General features: G+C 54.1%; 1 protein-coding gene across 2 annotated transcripts in view; it reads left to right on the top strand.

The window, feature by feature from the left end:
- Window positions 1-6,995: 6,995 nt before the first annotated feature.
- The window catches only part of PLXND1 (plexin D1), a 68,792-nt gene continuing 56,372 nt past the window's right edge, over window positions 6,996-19,415 (top strand). Inside the window, exon 1 of one of the 2 annotated variants that reach the window (XM_038149025.1) lies at window positions 6,996-8,469. In XM_038149025.1, the coding sequence (XP_038004953.1) occupies window positions 7,114-8,469 (1,356 nt within the window). In that variant the 5' untranslated portion in view covers window positions 6,996-7,113. The remainder of the gene's footprint in view (window positions 8,470-19,415) is intronic. The other variant, XM_038149024.1, reaches the window with a different exon arrangement.

Below are 19,415 nucleotides of genomic sequence, written 5' to 3' on the forward strand. Positions count from 1 at the left end.
CTGGAGAGGCAGAGGAGCTCAGCAGCCAGGCTGTCACCTGCAGTGCAGCACCTGCAGCTCATCAGTCCTTGTTGCTGACTAGAACTCATCACTGCTCTCCAGACAAACACCACGAAGCAAAGGGTTGCTGCCATTGCCCAGCCTTTGCAGGGCTCCTGGGCCATTTCATCCACTGGAGATATCATTCTGCACCCTGTGTGAGCACACTCACTTGCACACAGCTCAGTAGGATTGCAGAGTGATTTGTATGAGTCCTTCTACCCCTTGTGGAGCAGAGTAGGCTGAGAAAAGGGACACCAGGGACACCCACGACTCCTGAAACACACTGCACAGCTGTGTACAGTGTAATACATAGCTGTGGAAGAGCACAAGCACCACCGCTTGGACAGACGGAACAGCTGAGCTGGCATTCAAGTGATAAAAGTACCCCAGCCTCTAACTGTATGGTGTTTATATTTTAAAACAGTGTTAAAAGGTCATTTTTACTACTTAGGTAGTTTGATTGTCTTTTCCACTCTCTTCAGGCATATCAGCTGAGGTTGCTTTGTCTCCCTTTGCTTTACCACTACTTCTGCTTAATTTCAGGGTCGCATTCACTGGTGGGTAAACTATTTTGGGTGCCCATTCCACTGGGATATCTGGATAAAAAACTGGTTTCAAGTGTATAAGGATTCATGTGACTGTTTCCATCAGCACTCTTATAACATGATGAATTTTACATACTTGAATTTGTGATGAATTCAAACACAAATACATATCTGTGCACAGAAACGTGGATTGTGCAGGGACTGTATCTTTGCAAGGTGAACTGGAACTGTCTGAGAACTCTCCTTCTGTGCTAAAAATTCAAAATGCAACCAAGTCCAGCATGGGGCTTGCCAACATTTTAAATGTGTATGTAGGCACAGGTAGTTTGTATACATGTGTATGTGAGACTTTTGACTCATCTCTAAGATTAATAAATGTGTTTCCTGTATGTAAGCATGGTATATCTTTTAAAGTGACATGAAATGTTAACCAAAATGCTTAGGATTGTATTAAGCTATGCAAAACAAACAATAAATTTACAATTAACCACATTTAACCCTTTCACTTCAAAGCACAAAATGAACATCAACACTGAAGGCTCAATAAGCTCAGTGAGCATGGGAGAGAATAACACTGAAGCCACTGAGGTAAGTCAAATTGGTTGGAATTAACAAGGGTACTATGAGCTGTAATAATATATTTACAGGCTGATGATTATGCTGTGGGAAGGAAGGGGATTAAATTCCTGTTTAGTTTAGGCTGCATTTTAATGCAGCCTGTTCTTCAGTAGTACACAGTTAAAAAATGTAGTCTGTCAAATCCCACTGACATGTTTTGGCAATAGATATATCCTCTAATTGAAAGCAATTGTTGTGTTGTAAGCTTTCCCCTTTTCCCATTTGTTTTGGTTAACGAGTAGTGGTGGCCTGTCTACTTAAACACGTATTGAGCAACTGCTCACGGGGAAGTTAGCATATTGCAGAGCATGCAGCACGATCCTGCCTGACTTCACAAGGAAAACTTCCTCCAGGCTTTGGTGGAGAATGTTTGAACAAAGCTGGTAGGATCAGCCTCGCTGGTTGCTGTTGCAGGGCTTTGCTGCATGGGTCTGCTGGGGCTTCCGTGTGTGAAGCCTGGGGTAGGAGTCAGGCTCCCTCCCTCCCTCCCTCCCTCCCAAGGCAGCCGAGCTTTGTTCTGAGCAATCGGCATTGGCCTCTGCTGGGATTCCCATGAAGGGATGCTCTGCTTTATGTTGAGTTTGCCTCCTTTGCGGGGAGCCAAGTCCTGCATCCTCCGTGGCTAGCAGGTAGTCAGGGCACGCACAGGTGAGACATGGATGGCTCCCGTTGTGCCATAACGCTGTGAGCAGTGCCCTGCAGCTCTGGGGGGCTTAACAAGCCCCTGCTCAGCCAGCCCAGGCAAAATGGTGTGAAAACCATTGCTACTCACAGAAACCCTCTGAGGCTGGCGCTAGCTGGAGCCAGGGCCCTACTCTGCCATGCCCACCTGCACCCATGCCTGCCTCTGATGCCCATGTTTACAAGAGACAGGTATGGATGAGAGACTGTCAGTGTAACTAGGGTGGAAGGGACTGCGCTTCACCTGGCCGCCACCTCAGCACAGGCTGAGCCTCCCATAGATCAGAACTGGAGCTGCACTTCAACTCATGAGCTACGTCTCCAGCCCTGACCAATATGAAGCTGGGGTGAGTGCTGAGTCCTCCCTAAGCCTCTAAGGAAAATAAAAGCAACAGGTCACCAAGGAGGTCTGGGGAAAACTGGGAAACCTGCTATTCTTGCATCCAGTGAGGGTCCAAGTGGTGAAAGACCTTCTGTCCACCCACAGGTCAAACCCAGCACAGGCTACCAAAGACACATCTTTATTGCCTTGTGATAAACCTCCCAGTCCAGAAAGTCCTGGCGTTATTGTGTGTGTGAACTTTCACCATCACCAAATCTGTCATTAACCCAGAAAGAAACCTTTTTGTGCTCACAATCTCTGTCTGCACAGCTCCTCTCAGGAGGCAAATCCCTCATGGTGAACACGTCAGCTGGCTGCATGCTGCAGACAAGGTTATGACTGCATTACACATTCTGAGGAGAGCAAGGCTCTATATTACACTGGGAAAGGCTCATCTTTGAAAACAAAGAGGCTCAAGGAAGAAAAGGCTGGTTTGACTCAGAAAGTGGCTGAGGTCCCCATAAATCCCTCTCAGCCTTCCTCAGACAGGGCTGGAGGCCAGCAGCACGGTGGCAGCAGAGCGTGCTGTGTGCTCCTGCCGCTCCCGTCACAGCCGCAGCAGCGGAGCCCGGGACCACACCGGAGCGCGGGTTGAGATTGAAGGACGCTGGGGAAGTGACCTTGCCTTAGTCTTTCTGCTGAGCACCTAGCAGACTCCCAGTGTGCTAAATCGTTAGTAAAAACAGTAATGACAGTCTGGCCTCATCCATGAGCAGTTCCTGCAACACAGGTTAGTAACAATAAAATGGGGTCTCGGTCCACGCTTATCCAAAAATACGCCGAGGATTGCTAATCAGTCTATTTCCAAGCCCACTGCTATTTCTGAGTGCCCTGAAGTGCCTGAGGGAGCACTCGCTGATGTATCCAGCCTGATGATTCAGGAGACTAACAGCTGAGAGCATCAGGGCAGGGTAGCAGGCATGGCTGGAGAGAGTCTGGGAGTGTGGTGATCAGGGAACGGCTCTAATTCAGGCAACGCTTTCTCTGTGTCCAAGTGCTTCTTGGCTCCTCCTCATCTCGCCCTGTGTTTCCCTGGTAAATGGCTCTTTGTTCAGAAATGCTGCTCTGGGGACAGCCTTGTTCTGGCCATCTCTGGGCTGGGACAGTGGAGACCAAGGGGACCGCTCCACTTTCTCCTACCTGTTACCTTCTTTTGTAGGATAACCCCCCATGGCCACTGGCAGGATGGGGAGAAGACAAGGACTGCACCCTTGCTCTGGTGCAATACAGCTATCCAGTGGCCATTTCCCACCAGTACAGGTTTCTGAGATGGAAAGCAAGTGGCTAAAGAGATTCAAAAATTGTCTGTAAGTGTTTGTGAATTCACCTTGTGCTCGACTGCCAACCTGCTCGCAATCATATAGGCCCAAATTGCACACAGGGGCAGGGAGGGAAGGAAATGAGAAAAAGGGGGACTGGCTGCCTGAGTCAGAGCAGAAGCACCTTCCGATCCACTGCACTGCCAGGGCTCTCCCACAGCAGCTCTGGGGTGGTAGCTCCTCTGCCAGGCTGCCCTGAAGGCGTTCTGTGGTGACTGACCCGGGCTTTTCTCTGCAGGGCCGTGTGGGGCAGAGGAGGGGCAGCATGTGGGGAAGGCAGCATGTGCTACCCAACCCCGTGTGGCAGCATGTGCTACCCAGCCAGGCCTTCCCCACGCACTCAGTGTCAGACACCAAGGCATGGAGCACGTTGCTCTGCTCCCAGGTCCCTGGGGGTCCCTGTCACCCCAGGCATCGAGGTACCAGCGGTCCTGCATGCCTGCCCTGTGAGCCGCTCCTCTGCTCTGCCCTGCCCTGGGCTGCTGGTGCTGGGCCGAGAGCTGCCGAGGCAAACCTGGCCTCCTCTGGCTGCGAGGGTGGACGTCCTTCCCAGATCCACAGGGCACCCTATGGGCATTCACAGATAACCCCTGCTAAATAAACAGATGTTTATACTCTCTGTATTAAAGTGATGAAATCCAGGGGCTTGACAGTGTTGAGTCAATATAACCTGAGTAATTGCATGAGTAACTCGTGTTTCCCCTTAAGGGAAAGTGTTCTTGTGTAAATATATTTATCAATAATTAAAGCAGTTTTGAGTTCCTGTGTGCACAGCCCCTCTCCCCCTGCCCCAGCTGAGAGGTTGGTATCCTCAAACCTGCACAGGAGTCAAAGAGGAAGGGATTTTGCCAGGGGGTGATGCTCTATGACAAGAGGCTTGTGGTTTAATTTTGACCTTTTTCTCTTCCTGAACAAAAAATAATGGTGAGATCTGTGTGTGAGAGATTTAAAAACCTCTAGTACTCCATTAGGAGCATTATCCTGAAATACTCACTGGAGCTTATAACAGCCCAGATAATAGGGGTGGGAAATCATTTCTGGAAAATATTCCCCTCAAAGCATCTTACCAGAAAATTGTTTCCTAACAACAATAGCAATAAAATCTTTGTCAAATAATCCTTCAATACCACAAATATTTTGTCTTTAATTGTATCAGTGTAGACAAATGTTTGGCACAGGCAATAGGAGTCAGAGTTCCTGGGGAATTTTTTTCTGACAGAGACACTACTGGATACCTTTGGGTAAGTCACACATTTTTCAATGCTCTTTGGCCTATTTTTTTTTTTAATTCACTGTAATCTGGAACCTAATTTGATATGCCTTAAAAGGCTGATTTCACATGGAAGATGCTCTGCTATCAGGGTAAGCAGCCATAAGAAATCCTAAAATAGGCAGATTAAGGGTTTGGGATCATGTGGGTTTATTTCTTTGCAATTAAAGACATGATCACATTTAAAAATTGCTAACTTGTAGTTTAAGGAAAAAAAAAGCCACTAACAACTGGGAGTCCCACATTTAAAAACAGCTAATAATTCTTAATTAAGGATATGATTAGCTGAGACAATGAGTTAGATAGCAAGAAAGCAAAGCATTTAATTCAATGCAGATTTTCAGTGGACATGGCACGGCCAAGGCAGTTGTGTATTAATTAGTGCTCTGAAGAGGGTGAGGAGACAGGAAGGGGAAAGGAAAATTGGCAGGTGTAGAAATGAGATTAGACAACAACAGAGGATTTTTCTCTCCAGAACAGAAGTCGTGCAGAATCCCCATCAGCCTCACTAACATGTTTTGTATAACTAAAGTTCCATGCCACAAGCATGGGCAGGGGACTAAGCCTGGGGAGAGGGAGAGGGAGGACAGCTCTCCAGGGCTCGCCTGTGCAGCATTTCCAGGCAGCTGTGACCAAACACCAGCCTCCATTTCCCACCCTTGTTTCAAAGGCTGCTGGCTCTTTGTGGATGGGACGATGCCTCCATGTCGACGCTCGTCGTTGTGCTGCTACAACTGCTGCAGCTGCACCGCGAGAGCGAGCTGACTTTCCCCCAGTGCACGGGTGCTCCAGCCAGGTCTCCGCTCTTGGGGGAAACCCGCTGGAGGCAAGGATGCTGTGCCCACATCCCACAGCCACTCCTCTTGCCTGTTCTCTGCCAGTGCTTCAGCTTGAAGCATGCACATAGCGCTGAGCATGTCACGACCCTGCTGTTTGCCATGCGCTGCAGCACACCCGCGTCCCCTCCTGCGCGGGGACCTGGCCGTGTTGCCCAGGGATTCACGACCCTGGGCCACCGCTGGCTGTGCCCTGTGTCACGATCCTGTGGCAGGAGGCCAGCTGGGTAATGGGCTGGTTAATTGCTCAGGGCTGGTTCATGAAGCCTGCAGGGACGTGAGATACATGGGCAAACAAAGTCTCTGCTGCAGGATGCGCGGCCCCGTCTGTCCCCATCCCGGGAGGGACCCTGGCTCTCGGTACAGCCTTGCCCGGGAGCGCTCGTGTCCCCTCGCGGCGAGGAGTCGCTTGACACACCCGCAGGCGGGGAGGGAGGCAGCAGGAGTGAACCCGCTCAGGGGGAGCGATCCCACGGGATGGGGTGGTGTTTCAGGGGCTGTCCCCTACATCATCCCAGTGTGTAATTTGGGAAATCATTTTGGGTCTTGTTAAAGCGGCGCCCGTTGGAGGGCAGAGGAGACGCGCAGGCCGCTCTGCGCTCCGCTTTTGGCGAGCCGTGCGGGCAGAGCCGCTGCCGGGGTGGGGCCTCGTCCCCCGCCCGGTCCCCGGGGAGCGAGAGAGCGGGTATGGCGGGGGGGACGTGTGGGCTGCCAGGGGGCTCCGGGAGGGAGTGTTCCGGCTCGCCGCGCTGCTCCGCAGCTGGGAAAAGTGCTTCTTCCCCCGCCCCTTCCCCCCCGGCCTGTCCTGCTCGAACACGCGAAGGAGGCAGAGGAGAGGAGGGGGACAGCCCGGGGCAGCCCCTCACGCGGCGGGGGCGCCCTGTCCGAAGCCCCCCGGAGCCGCTCGGTGCTGCCCAGTCGGCGGCGCGGGAGACAGCGGTAACTTCACCGCACGCACACGACGGGCCGCGGCAGCGGGACGCGGGGAGCAGCGGGGCGCGGGGAGCGGCGGGACGCGGGGAGCGGCGGGACGCGGGGAGCGGCGGGACGCGGGGAGCGGCGGCGCGGGGAGCGGCGGGACGCGGGGAGCGGCGGGGCGCGGGGAGCGGCGGCGCGGGGAGCGGCGGGACGCGGGGAGCGGCGGGACGCGGGGAGCGGCGGGACGCGGGGAGCGGCGGGACGCGGGGAGCGGCGGGACGCGGGGAGCGGCGGCGCGGGGGCGGGCGCGGGGGCGGGCGGAGGGCGGGGGCAGGGAGGGGGCGCGGCCGCGCGCCCCGCCGCCCCCCGCCGCCCCCCGCCGCGGCCGCCACTTCCCGCGGGCGTCGCTCGGCGGCGGGCGCTGCCTCCGCAGGAAGCGGCCCCGCGCCCGCCCCTCCCGCGCCCGGCGACGGGCACATGCACTGTGCGGCGCGGCGGCGGGATGGCTCCGGCTCCGGTCCCGGCTCCGGTCCCGGCTCCGGCGGCAGGCGCTGAGCCGCGGCCGCCCGCGCTGCTGCCGCTGCTGCTGCCGCTGCTGCCGCTGCTGCTGCCCGGCCGAGCCGCCGGCCTGGAGGTGCAGCGCAAGTTCCTCTCGCCCACCCTCACCAACAACTTTGCGCTGGACGGCCCCGGCTCCCGCGTTTACCTGGCGGCCGTCAACCGGCTGTTCCAGCTGTCGGGGGGCGAGCTGGCACTGGAGGCGGAGGCGGCGGTGGGGCCGGTGCTGGACAGCCCGCTGTGCCACGCACCGCAGCTGCCGCAGGCCTCCTGTGAGCACCCCAGGGTGCTCACCAACAACTACAACAAGATCCTGCAGCCCGACCCGGAGCAGGGCGTCCTTGTCGTCTGCGGCTCCATCTACCAGGGCCTCTGCCAGCTGCGCAGCATGGCAAACATCTCGGCAGTGGCCGTGCGCTTCCCGCCGGGCGGGAGCGACTCGGTCGCTGTCTTCCCCAGCATGCTGAACGTCGCGGCCAACCACCCCAACGCCTCCACCGTGGGGCTGGTGCTGCGCCGCGGCGGCGGCGGCGGGGCGCGGCTGCTGGTGGCCGCTACCTACACTGGCTTCGGCAGCCCCTTCTTCCCCCGCAACAACAGCCTGGAGGACCACCGCTTCGAGAACACGCCCGAGATCGCTATCCGTGCCCTCAACGCCCGCGGCGACCTGGCCAAGCTTTTCACCTTCGACATCAACCCCTCCGACGACAACATCCTCAAGATCAAGGCGGGCGACAAGGCGCGGCACAAGCTCAGCTTCGTCCGCGCCTTCTTGCAGCACGGGGCCGCGCCGCCCGCCCGCCGCCCGTACGCCTACCTGGCGCTCAACAGTGAGGCCAACGCGGGCGACAAGGAGAGCCCGGCGCACAGCCTGCTGGCCCGCATCTGCCTGGGCGAGCCGGCCGAGGCCACCCTCAACGGCAGCGGCGAGACCAAGAAGCTGACCGAGTCCTACATCCAGCTGGGGCTGCGCTGCGGCAGCGCCGCCGACGCCTTCACCCGCCTCGTCTCCGTCTTCCCGGCGCGGGCGGCTTGGCGCAGCCCCGCCGCTCCTCTCGGCCCGGCCCTGGCCCCGCCGCCCCCCGAGGAGCTGCTCTTCGGCGTCTTCGAGCGGGCCGGAGCCGGCGGCGGCCGGGGACGGCCGCAGTCCGCGCTCTGCGTCTTCCGCTTCGCCGAGATCGAGGAGACGATCCGGGCCGCCCGCAACTCCTGCTTCGTCAGCCCGGCCGCCGGCATGGTTACCGTGCTGGACAGCGTGGTGCAGGGCACCGGCCCGGCCTGCGAGAAGAGAAATATACAGGTACGCGGGCGGCGGGCACCTGCCGGGGCGAGGGGGCGCGGGGACCCGGTAGCCGGCGGTGGACAGCAGCCCCATCTCTTCCTGTCCCGTCCCGTGGCCGCTGCTGTCGCCACCTCCCCCGAGCTGGAGAGCATCTCCCGCTTCCCCCGGGCGGGCGGCTGAGCCTCACACCCCGCTGCCCTCCCTGCTCTCCCCGGAGACCCTCCTGCCTGCTCGGGGACAGCATCGTTCCCCTGACCTGGTCGTGCGTGCCCCACTTCTCGTGGGTGCCCTGCGCGCCCGGATGTCCGCGGGCATCGCCAGCCCCATGTCCTGTCCCGCGGCGCACAGCCCTGCCCGGGACGGCACACAGGCTCCCAGGGATGGCACACAGGCTCCCTGCGTTCGCGGCAGAAGTTTGCCATTGTCACAATTCGTTACCGAGTGGCCGTAAATGTTAGCGCGAGACAGAGTCGCCTGTTTCCCTTTTCACTAAAAATATACGATGCTTGGGAAAAAAGAGAGGGGAAGGGACTGTTTTAACGCTGCATTTTTCCCTTCCTCTGGGACGAGTGCACAGCTCGGCTCCATCAAAGATTGTGAAAACATCTGTTTGATTTCAGAGGCGAGATAGAGCATTTGGGCTTGGGCTTCCCTGTGCAATGCCAGTGGCAAAGAGAGAAAGGTTTCCCATGGTAACCGGAGTGTTTAGTGTGGCATCTCCACTCTGTGGTAAAATATGTAGTCTTAATGCACTTGGTTCATAGACCTCCTCTAGCAAAGTTGAACAGTTTTTCCCTGGTGGCAAAGTACAAGCTGCCTGACAGCCAGCAAATCTAGTAGCTGGCGCTAATTCCACAAAGACGGGGTGTGTTAAACACTGGGAGCTCAGTCCTGACATCTTGGCATGGTCACGGCTCTCAGAGGACTCACTGGGAGTCAGGAATCTTATTCACAGGATGTGTAGGCACCCGTAGTTCTTGTTGGCTGTGGCTGATGCTCAGCATCCTTGTGGAGCAGCCCCTCAGCCCCGGGCAGGATTGAGCTGCCTCTGCCAAGGCAGGTCAAGCAGCAGCATCGGGGCTGGGGCTGCTGGAGGCGCTTGGGAAGTGAACCAACAGCCTGGTCATAACTGAAACATAGTGGCAGAAGCACCCATCACCCTTGAGCTTCCCCAGGACTCCAGGACTGCTGTGGAGGTACAGTTTTTTCTAACTTCTGTTCAGTAAAGAAAATAATCATGACTATCACAAGTCTGCTGATGTTGAAAGTATCAAGTGCTGTGTCCAGTAAGGTATTTAGACAGCTAATTAATGAGTGACTCAAAGGAGACTGCGCTCAGATGAGATTTCACTCCATCTTTGGTCCTGGCTTGTCACGCTGTTCCGCTGTAATGTGTGTTCCTGGTAGCACCTTCCTCTCCAAGTCCTACCTGGGTAGCCAGGGAGGGTAACCAGGAGCCTGTTGTCACTGATGCCATAAAGGCTGAGAAGGATGCTGTGTTCTTGAAGGGATGAGCAACAGGATAAAGGGGCAGGGGAATGAGCTAAAATAACTGAGCACTGCCAAGCCATTGGGAGTCAGTGGGAACCCTCCGTGTTTGCAACCATGGCAAGATCAGGCTGCAAGAAAATTTGTTCATGTGGAGACAGCAGTAAGACCAGTGGTGATATAAGATGGATGGGGAGATTGGATTCTAGTACCAGCTGACATTGCTGCTGTGTCACTGGCCTTGAACCAGTCATTGAACCCGAGGTACCTCAGTTTCCCACGTACTCCCGTATTTATTGTTACTCAGAAACCCAACTCATGTAGCGTCAGATTGCATTTGTAAAGCTGCTTTGAGATCCTTTGATGTCAAGTACAGCACGATATAAATGAAGCATAACATTAATATTCGTTCATGCCTAATATTTCTACACTTCCCACATATTTGAAGCATATTCCTCTAAAACTGCTGATCGAGCCTGCTGGGAAGCCATCCTGCTAGTCAGGAGAGCCTTCTTTTTTCCTTTTCCTTAATTATTAGAATTGCCAACAACTTACCAACAACCTGTTTTTATTTTCAAGTCCCAGAGTGGCAGTGTCAAGAGAAAAGTTGTAATAGGGTGTTTCTTTGTGCTGTAAAAACCTAACATCAGTTTCCACCTTCAAGACAGTGAAATACTCTGACACATTTTGTGTCCCAAACATGGAAAGGCAGCAGGAAAATGTATTAAAGCAGCAGCTGGTCTGGCAGAGCAGATCAGTATCTGCTAGTGGGTTTCCAGTTTTCCCATTGTCTGTGCATCACTGATAGGTGTTAGTAAGTGTGGCTCGTTAGCTCTTCCTGAGGACCAAATACTTGGGTTTTAATCTCCTTTTTGGAAGAAAAAAAACCCTGATATTGGCCTGATTCATTCCAAGCGTGTGTTCAGCTGAAGTAGTCAGTTGTTACAAGTCTGGACCATGGGCTGTTAGGTGTAATGCAGTGTGAAAGGAAAATCATTGACCCCTTGTGTGCTCTCCAGTCTAATTGAATGCTCCTCTCCAGCAGCGCTTGCTTTGACTCAGCCAGGGAGCTCCAGCACTCACCCACCCGTGAGGGGTTTTGGGAGTGGGCACTCAGCATGCCAGCCATCCCTGTGAGTCCCACGGCGTTTCTGCTCAGGCTGACTGGAGCCGGGGCAGGGCTTCTCACCACTCAGGGCTGTGCTGTGGGCTCTGAGGGAGGCTCAGAACGAGGGGCTTTGTCCCTGCACAGGTCCATGTGGTGGCAGCCACTTGTTTGGCTCCCATTTTGACCATGTGGGATTGGCCACACAGAGGGCTGTAAAGGGTGGATGAGGCAGGTGGATTGCCAGCTGCCCTGCTGGTCTGCATCCCCCAGGCTGGGGAAGGGGAGCCACCAGCTTGGCCTGGAAACAGCCCCTGTCTTTGATGGAAATGCTTACTTGCAATTAAGCACATGCTTAACAGCTTTGTGTCAGACGAGGAGAAAATGTGCAGAGGAGGATGGTCTAGGTCAGGAGTGGGGGCTGTTGGTTCTTCTCAATGAGGGCTGCTGAAAAGTCACGTACCAGGAGATGAATTCACAGTGGCAGCTCAGGGGAAGGAGGATGTGTGAGGGAAGGATTTAGGTTGGATGGCTTCTTGCACCGACAGTGAGTGGGTGAGCTCTAGGATTGCTTCCCCTCAACAGAAATAGTTTTTTATAATGAATTTTGTGTCAAATGCAGCTAAATTGGAATACTTGCATGGAATCGCTGTGGTGTTTTGCCCACTCAAAGCCCATGTGGAATTTGGACTCAAGCCCCCAGAAGGGAAGAGGAGTAGGAGCTCTCTGGAGCAAGCTGCCTGTAACAGCATTTGCAGCAGTGTGCTGACAGAGCTTATCAAATTCTTGGGACACTGCGTGGGTTTATGGCTCCTATTTGAGCTGTTCTACCCGGGAGGATCATGGCCCAGTGGGTTTGAAGGTTATGCTGGCTGCACGGCTGGAGTGTGACACAGCTGCGGGGTGCTGAAGACATCCCACACAAGCATTTCATAAGAAAGCAAAGCAGGCAAGAGCCCATCCCCAGCCTCTGGTTGGCTCAAGAGCAGTGGGACATGCCAGGAGTGGGACGTGCCAGGAGTGTCCCCCTCAGTGCCACTGAAAACAAAGGTCTGCCTGGCTGTTCCTTTGGTCACACTGCATCACAGCCACGTCCCAGTGTAGCAAAGCCCCCACAGTGTCCTCTTGCCACTGCTCCATCTCTCAGTGGGTATTTTGGCAGGGGACATGGTCAGGCACCTTTGTGTGCACATTTTGCTGTGATGAACAAGCTCATTTGAGGAAAAGCTGCACTGGAAACCCCATCCCATGCTCACAGCTGCACCAAACTCAGTGTCTTCTGTGGGTACAGCATGAGCCCCATGGTCTCCTAAAATCTCCTGGAGAGGTACAGGAAGCAGATATATTCATTAGGGCTAGATTTTCTGGCCAGGGAGCTACATCTCTCTTGGGAAATATTCTGGGGCCTGCAACTCGAAAAAGGCTGAAAATCCAGTTTGTTTCCTCTGCTGAAAACCATAGGCACAGTGGCATGGGATAATGAAATGTTTCAGCATTAATTCTCAAGTTTCTGGCTCTTGTGGCTTTGTGTCAGATCCTGCATGGTCACTGAACACCGTGTTTGGGGGTGTAATGATGAGATACCCACCAGTGAGCTGTACTATAATGGGTTGTTAAATAAAATGAACTCCTTGGGTACACTATATAAACAATCCCTGTAAGTATGTGTGCCTGGGCATGGAAATGTGGTTTAAAACCAGTCAGAAAATGTTCCCAAAGAAAAAAATCTCATATACACGTGGGAATATGACAAAGCATCTACTTACTGTCCAAATATACTGTGGCATCTCCACGGGATTGGGTTTTATAGGAGCTGAGTTACTTTGAAGTGCTGGTTTATACTAATTTAGAAATTCCAAACATGAAACTAAATGTGCTCTAACCCTACATCTACTCAAATAAATCCAGAGGATTAGCAACAGAAAGGAAACTGGGAATTTACACTTAATTTCTTCATTAAAAATGAGGCAGGAGTTCTTGTAACAAGCCCAATTTCTGCGTTTTGCAGTGCAGGCAGTTTAGAGTTGCTGGCAGCACCCCAAGGTGTCACTGCCCAGGTGCTGTAGAGCTGTACCATGGTTGTCACCATCGTCTGTTCTGCTTGGGATGTGGTGTTACACAGGGTGGGCGGTCGGTGTCCCTCAGCTGCCCTGCCAGGGCTGGGGGCGAGGGGTCAGGGGGGACCCCGGGTGCCCTGACAAGAGGTTTAAGCCACCGTGTGAGCTTTGCCTGGCTTTGGACCCAGGCCAGAGCACTGTCTGCCTGTTCTGTCTCTCACCTGGTACTAGTGAGTTGTGGTCAGCTGTTGGTTTGGTTTCCTTGGGAATTTATGTGAGAGTACAACCTGCTGCTGCAGTCAAGGTGCACGCAGGCAGCTGTGTGAACCCCATCCTTCCTGGGAAGGCAGGCTCGGCTCTGTGGGCTGCCAGTGCCCGGGGGCTCTCCCACTGCCGGGGCTGGCATGCCCTTCGTGCTCCGTGCCAAGCAGGGGAGTCTCCTGAGCAGCAGGTCGGTGCCCCCGAGCTGGAGGTGGGTGGTGGGAATGCTTTCCTGGGGGCCCCAGGGCTCATCCATGCTTTGCATCTCAAGCTCAAACAGGTCCCAGATTGCAAAGGGAAATTCGGTCAAAGTGGCAAAAGTTTCTGTGCCTGGAAAAAGGAAGTTGTGCTGCTTTAGGGAAGAGAAACTGGCTCCTGATTGTGGCACAGTGCCTGCCTGCTCTGGGAGCCCAGTGCTGCTGGCTGGGCAGACAAAGTGTTTGCCAGTCCCTCAGCAGACAGGGAGGTCACAGGCATGCTGCTGCTTTCTGGAGAGCTCTGCCAGCAGCTGGCTGTACAGACCTAGTAATTCCTGGTACCTGGATGCTCAGACTAGATTTGATCCATTGAGCTCATCAAATCCCCTGTAACTAAATAACAGTTTAGGTGGACAGCAGGAAAAGAGTAGTTTTGGCTAAAGCCAAGGGTTTTCCAGGGCAGGTGTTTGACTCCCGCACGTGAGTGCGAACCCCCGGCCCAGGAGCCACAGTGGATGCAGGCTCAGCTGCAGGGTCGGGGTGGCTGGAAATGAAGGGATTTGCCATCTCTTTTCTGATGTTTCAAAGTTTCATTTACAGTGAATGGGGCTGAGGGCACCTGTAGAAGTGAACAAGGCACTGTGAGATGTGTATGGATGCCCAGGGATGCTGCAGAAACACCTTACCATGCCTTGTGAATCCCAGCAGCGTCTGTTGAGTGGCACTGCTGCGGCACTCTGATGTCCTCTCCCATCGAGGGGTTGGAAACAGTAAGTCTGAGCCCCTGGCTCTGGTAATTTAATGCGAGCACCAGGCAGGCTGGAACCTGTGGTGGTTGGAAACAATGTTCTAAGCACCCGAGTGCCAGCCCGGGCTGCCTGGAGCCCCCCGAGTGCCAGCCCGGGCTGCCTGGAGCCCCCCGAGTGCCAGCCCGGGCTGCCTGGAGCCCCCCGAGTGCCAGCCCGGGCTGCCTGGAGCCCCTGAGTGCCAGCCCGGGCTGCCTGGAGCCCCTGAGTGCCAGCCCGGGCTGCCTGGAGCCCCTGAGTGCCAGCCCGGGCTGCCTGGAGGAGCAAAAATGGCTCCAGGGCTGGGTGACTGTTGCTTGGTGGCATTGTCCCCAGTGCCCTGCCCCAGGGCAGTGTTTCAACAACCCCATGCACTCAAGGTCCCTTTGGCATGGTGAGCCCTGGGCACAGTGCAGCTGCTGTGCTGGGGCAGCATTGTTGTCCTTGTTCCGTGGTGGGGAGGTGGGTGCTCAGGTCTCCTGATGGATGTCTCTGGTCAGAAGAGTGGCAGTGTTGGGATTTGAATTGAGGTCCCAAGTGTTCCTGTGTGACCGTCCCCAGCACACATCCCTGGGGCCACAGTGTGACAGGGAATCAACAGGAGGGATCCACTTTGCTATTTCTTTTTTTGGTTAGATTGGGTGGTTTTGGTTGTGGGTTTGGTTGTGGGGTTTTTTTGGTGTTGATTCCTGTGAGGTTGGTAAAGAAACAATTTTAAGTTGTTGTTTTCAGTTGAGCTGTAACACCCTGCAGCAGGTGGAGGAGGTGGCAGACTGTCTGTGGCATCTCTCACTTGGAGAGGCCAGGAGAATTTATTGACGTTTTTGAGCAGAGGGAGCTGTGCTTATTCCTAACATCTGGAGAGCAGCTCTGCTGGCAGCCGCTGTTCTGACAGTGAGGCTGCAGGGCTGTGGGACGATTGAGCCTGGGAAAGCCCAGATCAAACCGGGCCCAGATGAGCCCTTGTCAGATGTGCTGTGCTGTGGGCAGGGTGGATAGCAAAGCCCACGATGATCTTGCCTTGGTACCTGCTGAGGGCCAGCAGGGCTTGTCCAGCGCAGAGAGCGCACGCTGGCTCCTTCCGCAGCTCTGTGGGAGCTGGGACGAGATGTCTCTGAGGAGTGGGGACGTGCTGGCTGTGGCATCCTGCAGCCACAGGGATGGCACGTGGTCTGACCTGCTGCCTTCCCCTCCCGTTTATCAGGCCTGTGGATGCGCACAGCCTTGCAAGGTGGGACAAGAGGCTCCTCAGATGGGTTTTTTCTCCAGTGGGCAACATGATAGGGGTTAACTTGGACAGTTCAGCTCTTTCCAAGTTAGGGGGCTTATTCTGCTGTGCCACTCCTCTGAAGGCAACATGGCCAGAGCCACAATCATGGGTTGGCTGCCAGGAGTGCTGCTGTGGGAGCTGTGGAGCTCTGGGTGAGCCCAGGCTCAAACCCCAGTGAAAGTCCCAGTGTCCAGTGAAGCTGCAGGCTCATGTTTGCATCTGCAGCCACAGAACCTAGCTGATGCTGTGCCAGCTACTGGAACAAGGCTGCCTGTTTTGGGCCTGAACCATTTGAGGGCTGTTGCTGTTACAAGATGTCTGCAGGTTATGTATTCTAAGTGGAACTGGAATACAAATCTTTCAATTCTAACCCAGAAGCAAAATTGCCTGAAAGTCTGGATTTTGAAAACATGTACATTTATTATTTGAAGGAAACCTGGAACTTACCTTTCCATTTCTGTCTCATCTCTGTTGAAGGTATTTTGCTGCTGTGTACAGCTCCCTTCTGGAGCAGGAGCTGATGGTTATTTGGTTTTCATCCACTGTCTGCTGCATGCTGCCAACATCCAGCAGGCTGTGAGCTGCTTGTGGCTACTGCCGTCTCTGGTGGGACACCTAAATAAAAGGAGCTATTGAAAACCTGGCATGTTCATGAAAATATGTTAGGAAGGGAAATTTTACAGTATGATGATAGCACTCGATGAAGAAGGGGAGAGGTGAAAGACGAGGAGGTTTAGCCAAAGTTGTTTGGCTTGCAAGTCCCTGTCATCCTTCAGTTGGTCTCACAGACCTAGACATGGTGCTTCAGAGGCACCAGGACTGGTGTGCTGTTGTGTGTGGCTTCCCAAGGCTGGGAACTGCCTTTTGCAGGACAGGGGCTCACGTTGGGCTTTTGGCAATCGGTGTAGCATGCCATTAAACAGGGAGGAAACTGGGGCTAAATGTCTGAATGTCTGGTTTGATGTGTACGGGTCTCTGGAACAAGGTGAGGGGTAAAGGACTGGGGTGGGTGCTCCTTGCGTATCCCTCCTGGGTTTCCCAACCAGGACACTGCTCTGGTGGCAGCCTTGCTGCTGGGGCTCTCTGCCTGTGGAACCTCAACTTGGCTGCACTCGCATTAGCTGCTGGAAAAAGATGTCAAGGTTTAGGAGGAGCTGGTGTTGCAGTGTTACGTCCCTGGAATCTCCTAATTGTAGTGCCATTTCCTGCTGAGATTTGGTATCACAGTAAGCTCAGTGGGTCTCTCCAAAAAGCTTTGGGAACAGCAGCTTCTACAAATCTTGAAGACAAAATATAAAATGATAGAGAAAAGGAAAGCCTTACATAATTTAACCCAATCCGAGCAGTGCTCAGTTGCTGAATCCAGTAGGATCACTGATTTGTTACAACATTTGAAATTATCCAAGTTATATAATTATCATAATCCTAATTTCCTAATTGGGAGGGGAATGGGGTAGGGAGTGAGGACCTCCAGAGTTGAATCTGTGGAGATCTCAACAGGCACGGTGCTTTCAGAGTGATGCCTGAAGAACACCTTTTGCTTTGTTCACCTGCTGTCCTGCTGTCCTCTGCTGGAGGAGACACGGCGTGGGTGTGAGGACTGGCCACAGGCTGGAGGAGCCTGGCTCACACGTTCATCCTTTGCACTTTCTTTGCACTGATAATTCTCTTTACTTGAATTTCTTCTGCCCCCAGAATGAGGACAGGGGTTAGAGTGGAGGAAGGCTGCCCTGGTGATCCAGGGAAGTGGTGTGTCTCCTGTAGACTACATCCGTATAGCTTGGGTGCTTCTGCATTTGGAGTGTGCAGTTAATGGGCAGAAAGGGTTTTATTAAGCTTTCCATGACAAGCTTCTTCTGCAGGCGGGGTGCTCGATCAAATGGTGATGGTTTGTTTTTTGGACTCTGGTGCTGAGGCTGTGGAGCAGGTGATGCAGGGGGGGTACCCAGACGGGGACAGCACTGCAGCAGTGCTGCTTCTCAGAGGCAGGTTTTACTTAGGATGTGTAAAAGAAGGGTAGAGTTCTGCTCATTATCTCAGGGCTTGATTGATTCAGCAGAACTAATGAGGAAAATACAGGAAAACATTTACTAAAAACTATTGCTAAATGAAATAGATTTGAACTGACACATGAAAAAGTCCGGTTGTGCTAGGTAAGAAGCTGTTACTTTAATGGATGCTTTTTTCAGCCCTGACTTGCACAGATATGCCTTCAGAGCACTTGGAGCATGTGAAGTGCTAAGTGTTAGTACTAGCAATAATAAAATAGTAACGACCAAAGATTGAGGAGCCAAACTCATGGTTCATCAGGGACTCTTCCCTGTGGAAGAGAGTTTGAATGGTCTGAGGTTGGTTACTGAGGCCAAAGCTGAATGTGAATGAGAAACACAGGTTGAGTGGTGGAGGGGTAGCAAGGAAAGAACAGCTGAGAAAGTACAGCCTAAATAAACCAAGCGTCTTACTCTGAGCAGTTTCCATGGGGGAGGTGTCTCTTGGGCCTCTGAGCAGAAGTGGGTGTCCTTGAATTGAGGCACGCTGATCTGCTCAGCCCCTTGTCCCCAGGGAGTGGGAAGAGGAGCTGAGTTTCCAAGAGGGGTGAATTTAAAGGACATACAAGCTCTTGCTGCTCAAACACGTGCTGTTCTGACTGTGACAACCCCTCTGGAGCCTGTTTGTTAATCCCTCTGCTTGCCCATTCCTGGTGGATTTGATTGTATAATCTGAAGTATTGTATTTAATGCAGGATGAAGGCTAACATAATAAGCTTGACCAGTCTTTCTGGCGGCATGAAGGATGTGCAATTTTAGTTTAAAAAGTGCTTCTTTTTCATGTTTCTCCACCGTGAGCATTCCCCATGCTGTTGCACTTGCTGTTTCAGTGCCCTGCTGGGGGAAGCACTGGTGGAGCAAGGAAAGGGGACCCGTGCTGGGCTGCCAGGGCTGGGAATGGTGTTTTGGGGGAGGGCTGTGCAGGTCCTGCCAGTCACCTGTCCACATTGCCTTCAGCTTTCTTTTCCCGTTGGGGTGAGCAAGACAGGGTTGGGGCTGATGGAGTGATGGTGGCTGTGAGCTGGGCCAGTTGTGGCTGGAGGAGGGAGCAGAGGAGATTTAGAGGGGAATCACACTGTCAGCTGCAGGCATCCGAGTTTGGTGCCACTGCTGGAGCTGAGGCTGGAGCCTCTGAGGACTCACAGCAGCAGATGGTTGGATGGCAGTAGGGACCTGTGGTCGTTCAAGCTGTTGTCAGGCTTTGGCCTCGCTGTAGCAGACTGGCTGTGCCTGCAGCCCAGCAGTGCCCTGATCTGTCCCAGCCCGTGTCCTCCTGCTGAGGGCTGTGGCAGGCAGCAGCCGGGCGGGTGTACGTGCTGTCTGCCCAGGGCTGCCGCTGCCAGGGCAGCAGATGGAGCTTGGGTTTTGCCCTCTGAGATGATCTGGGATGCTGAGAGCCTCTTCCAGCACTCACAGTCTCACACCTCTGGTGGTTTAAGGTCTGTGGCTGCAGTGGAGGTGAGCATGGCTGCTGCTGCTGAGTTGCAGTGCTTTGGCCTGACCCAGCTGTGCCTTTCCCCAGCCGTCAGTCCTGTGCTTGCCGTGTCCTGCCTTCTAGCAGCCCTCTGTGCTCTGTCCCCCTCCTCACTTCAGCCACAGTCCCATGTGAGGCTGCCAAGAGCCTGAAATTTAGGAGCTGGCAGGAAAGAAAAGTTTGGAGTCAAGAGGAGAGAGAGGGAAGAATGAGTTTTCTAGGAGTGATAGTTCCCTGCAGGCACAAGGTCTAGGTGGCTGCTGGGAGCAGAGGGATGTT

Source organism: Motacilla alba, chromosome 12, assembly GCF_015832195.1.
Source record: "Motacilla alba alba isolate MOTALB_02 chromosome 12, Motacilla_alba_V1.0_pri, whole genome shotgun sequence".
NCBI classification, from domain to species: domain Eukaryota; kingdom Metazoa; phylum Chordata; class Aves; order Passeriformes; family Motacillidae; genus Motacilla; species Motacilla alba.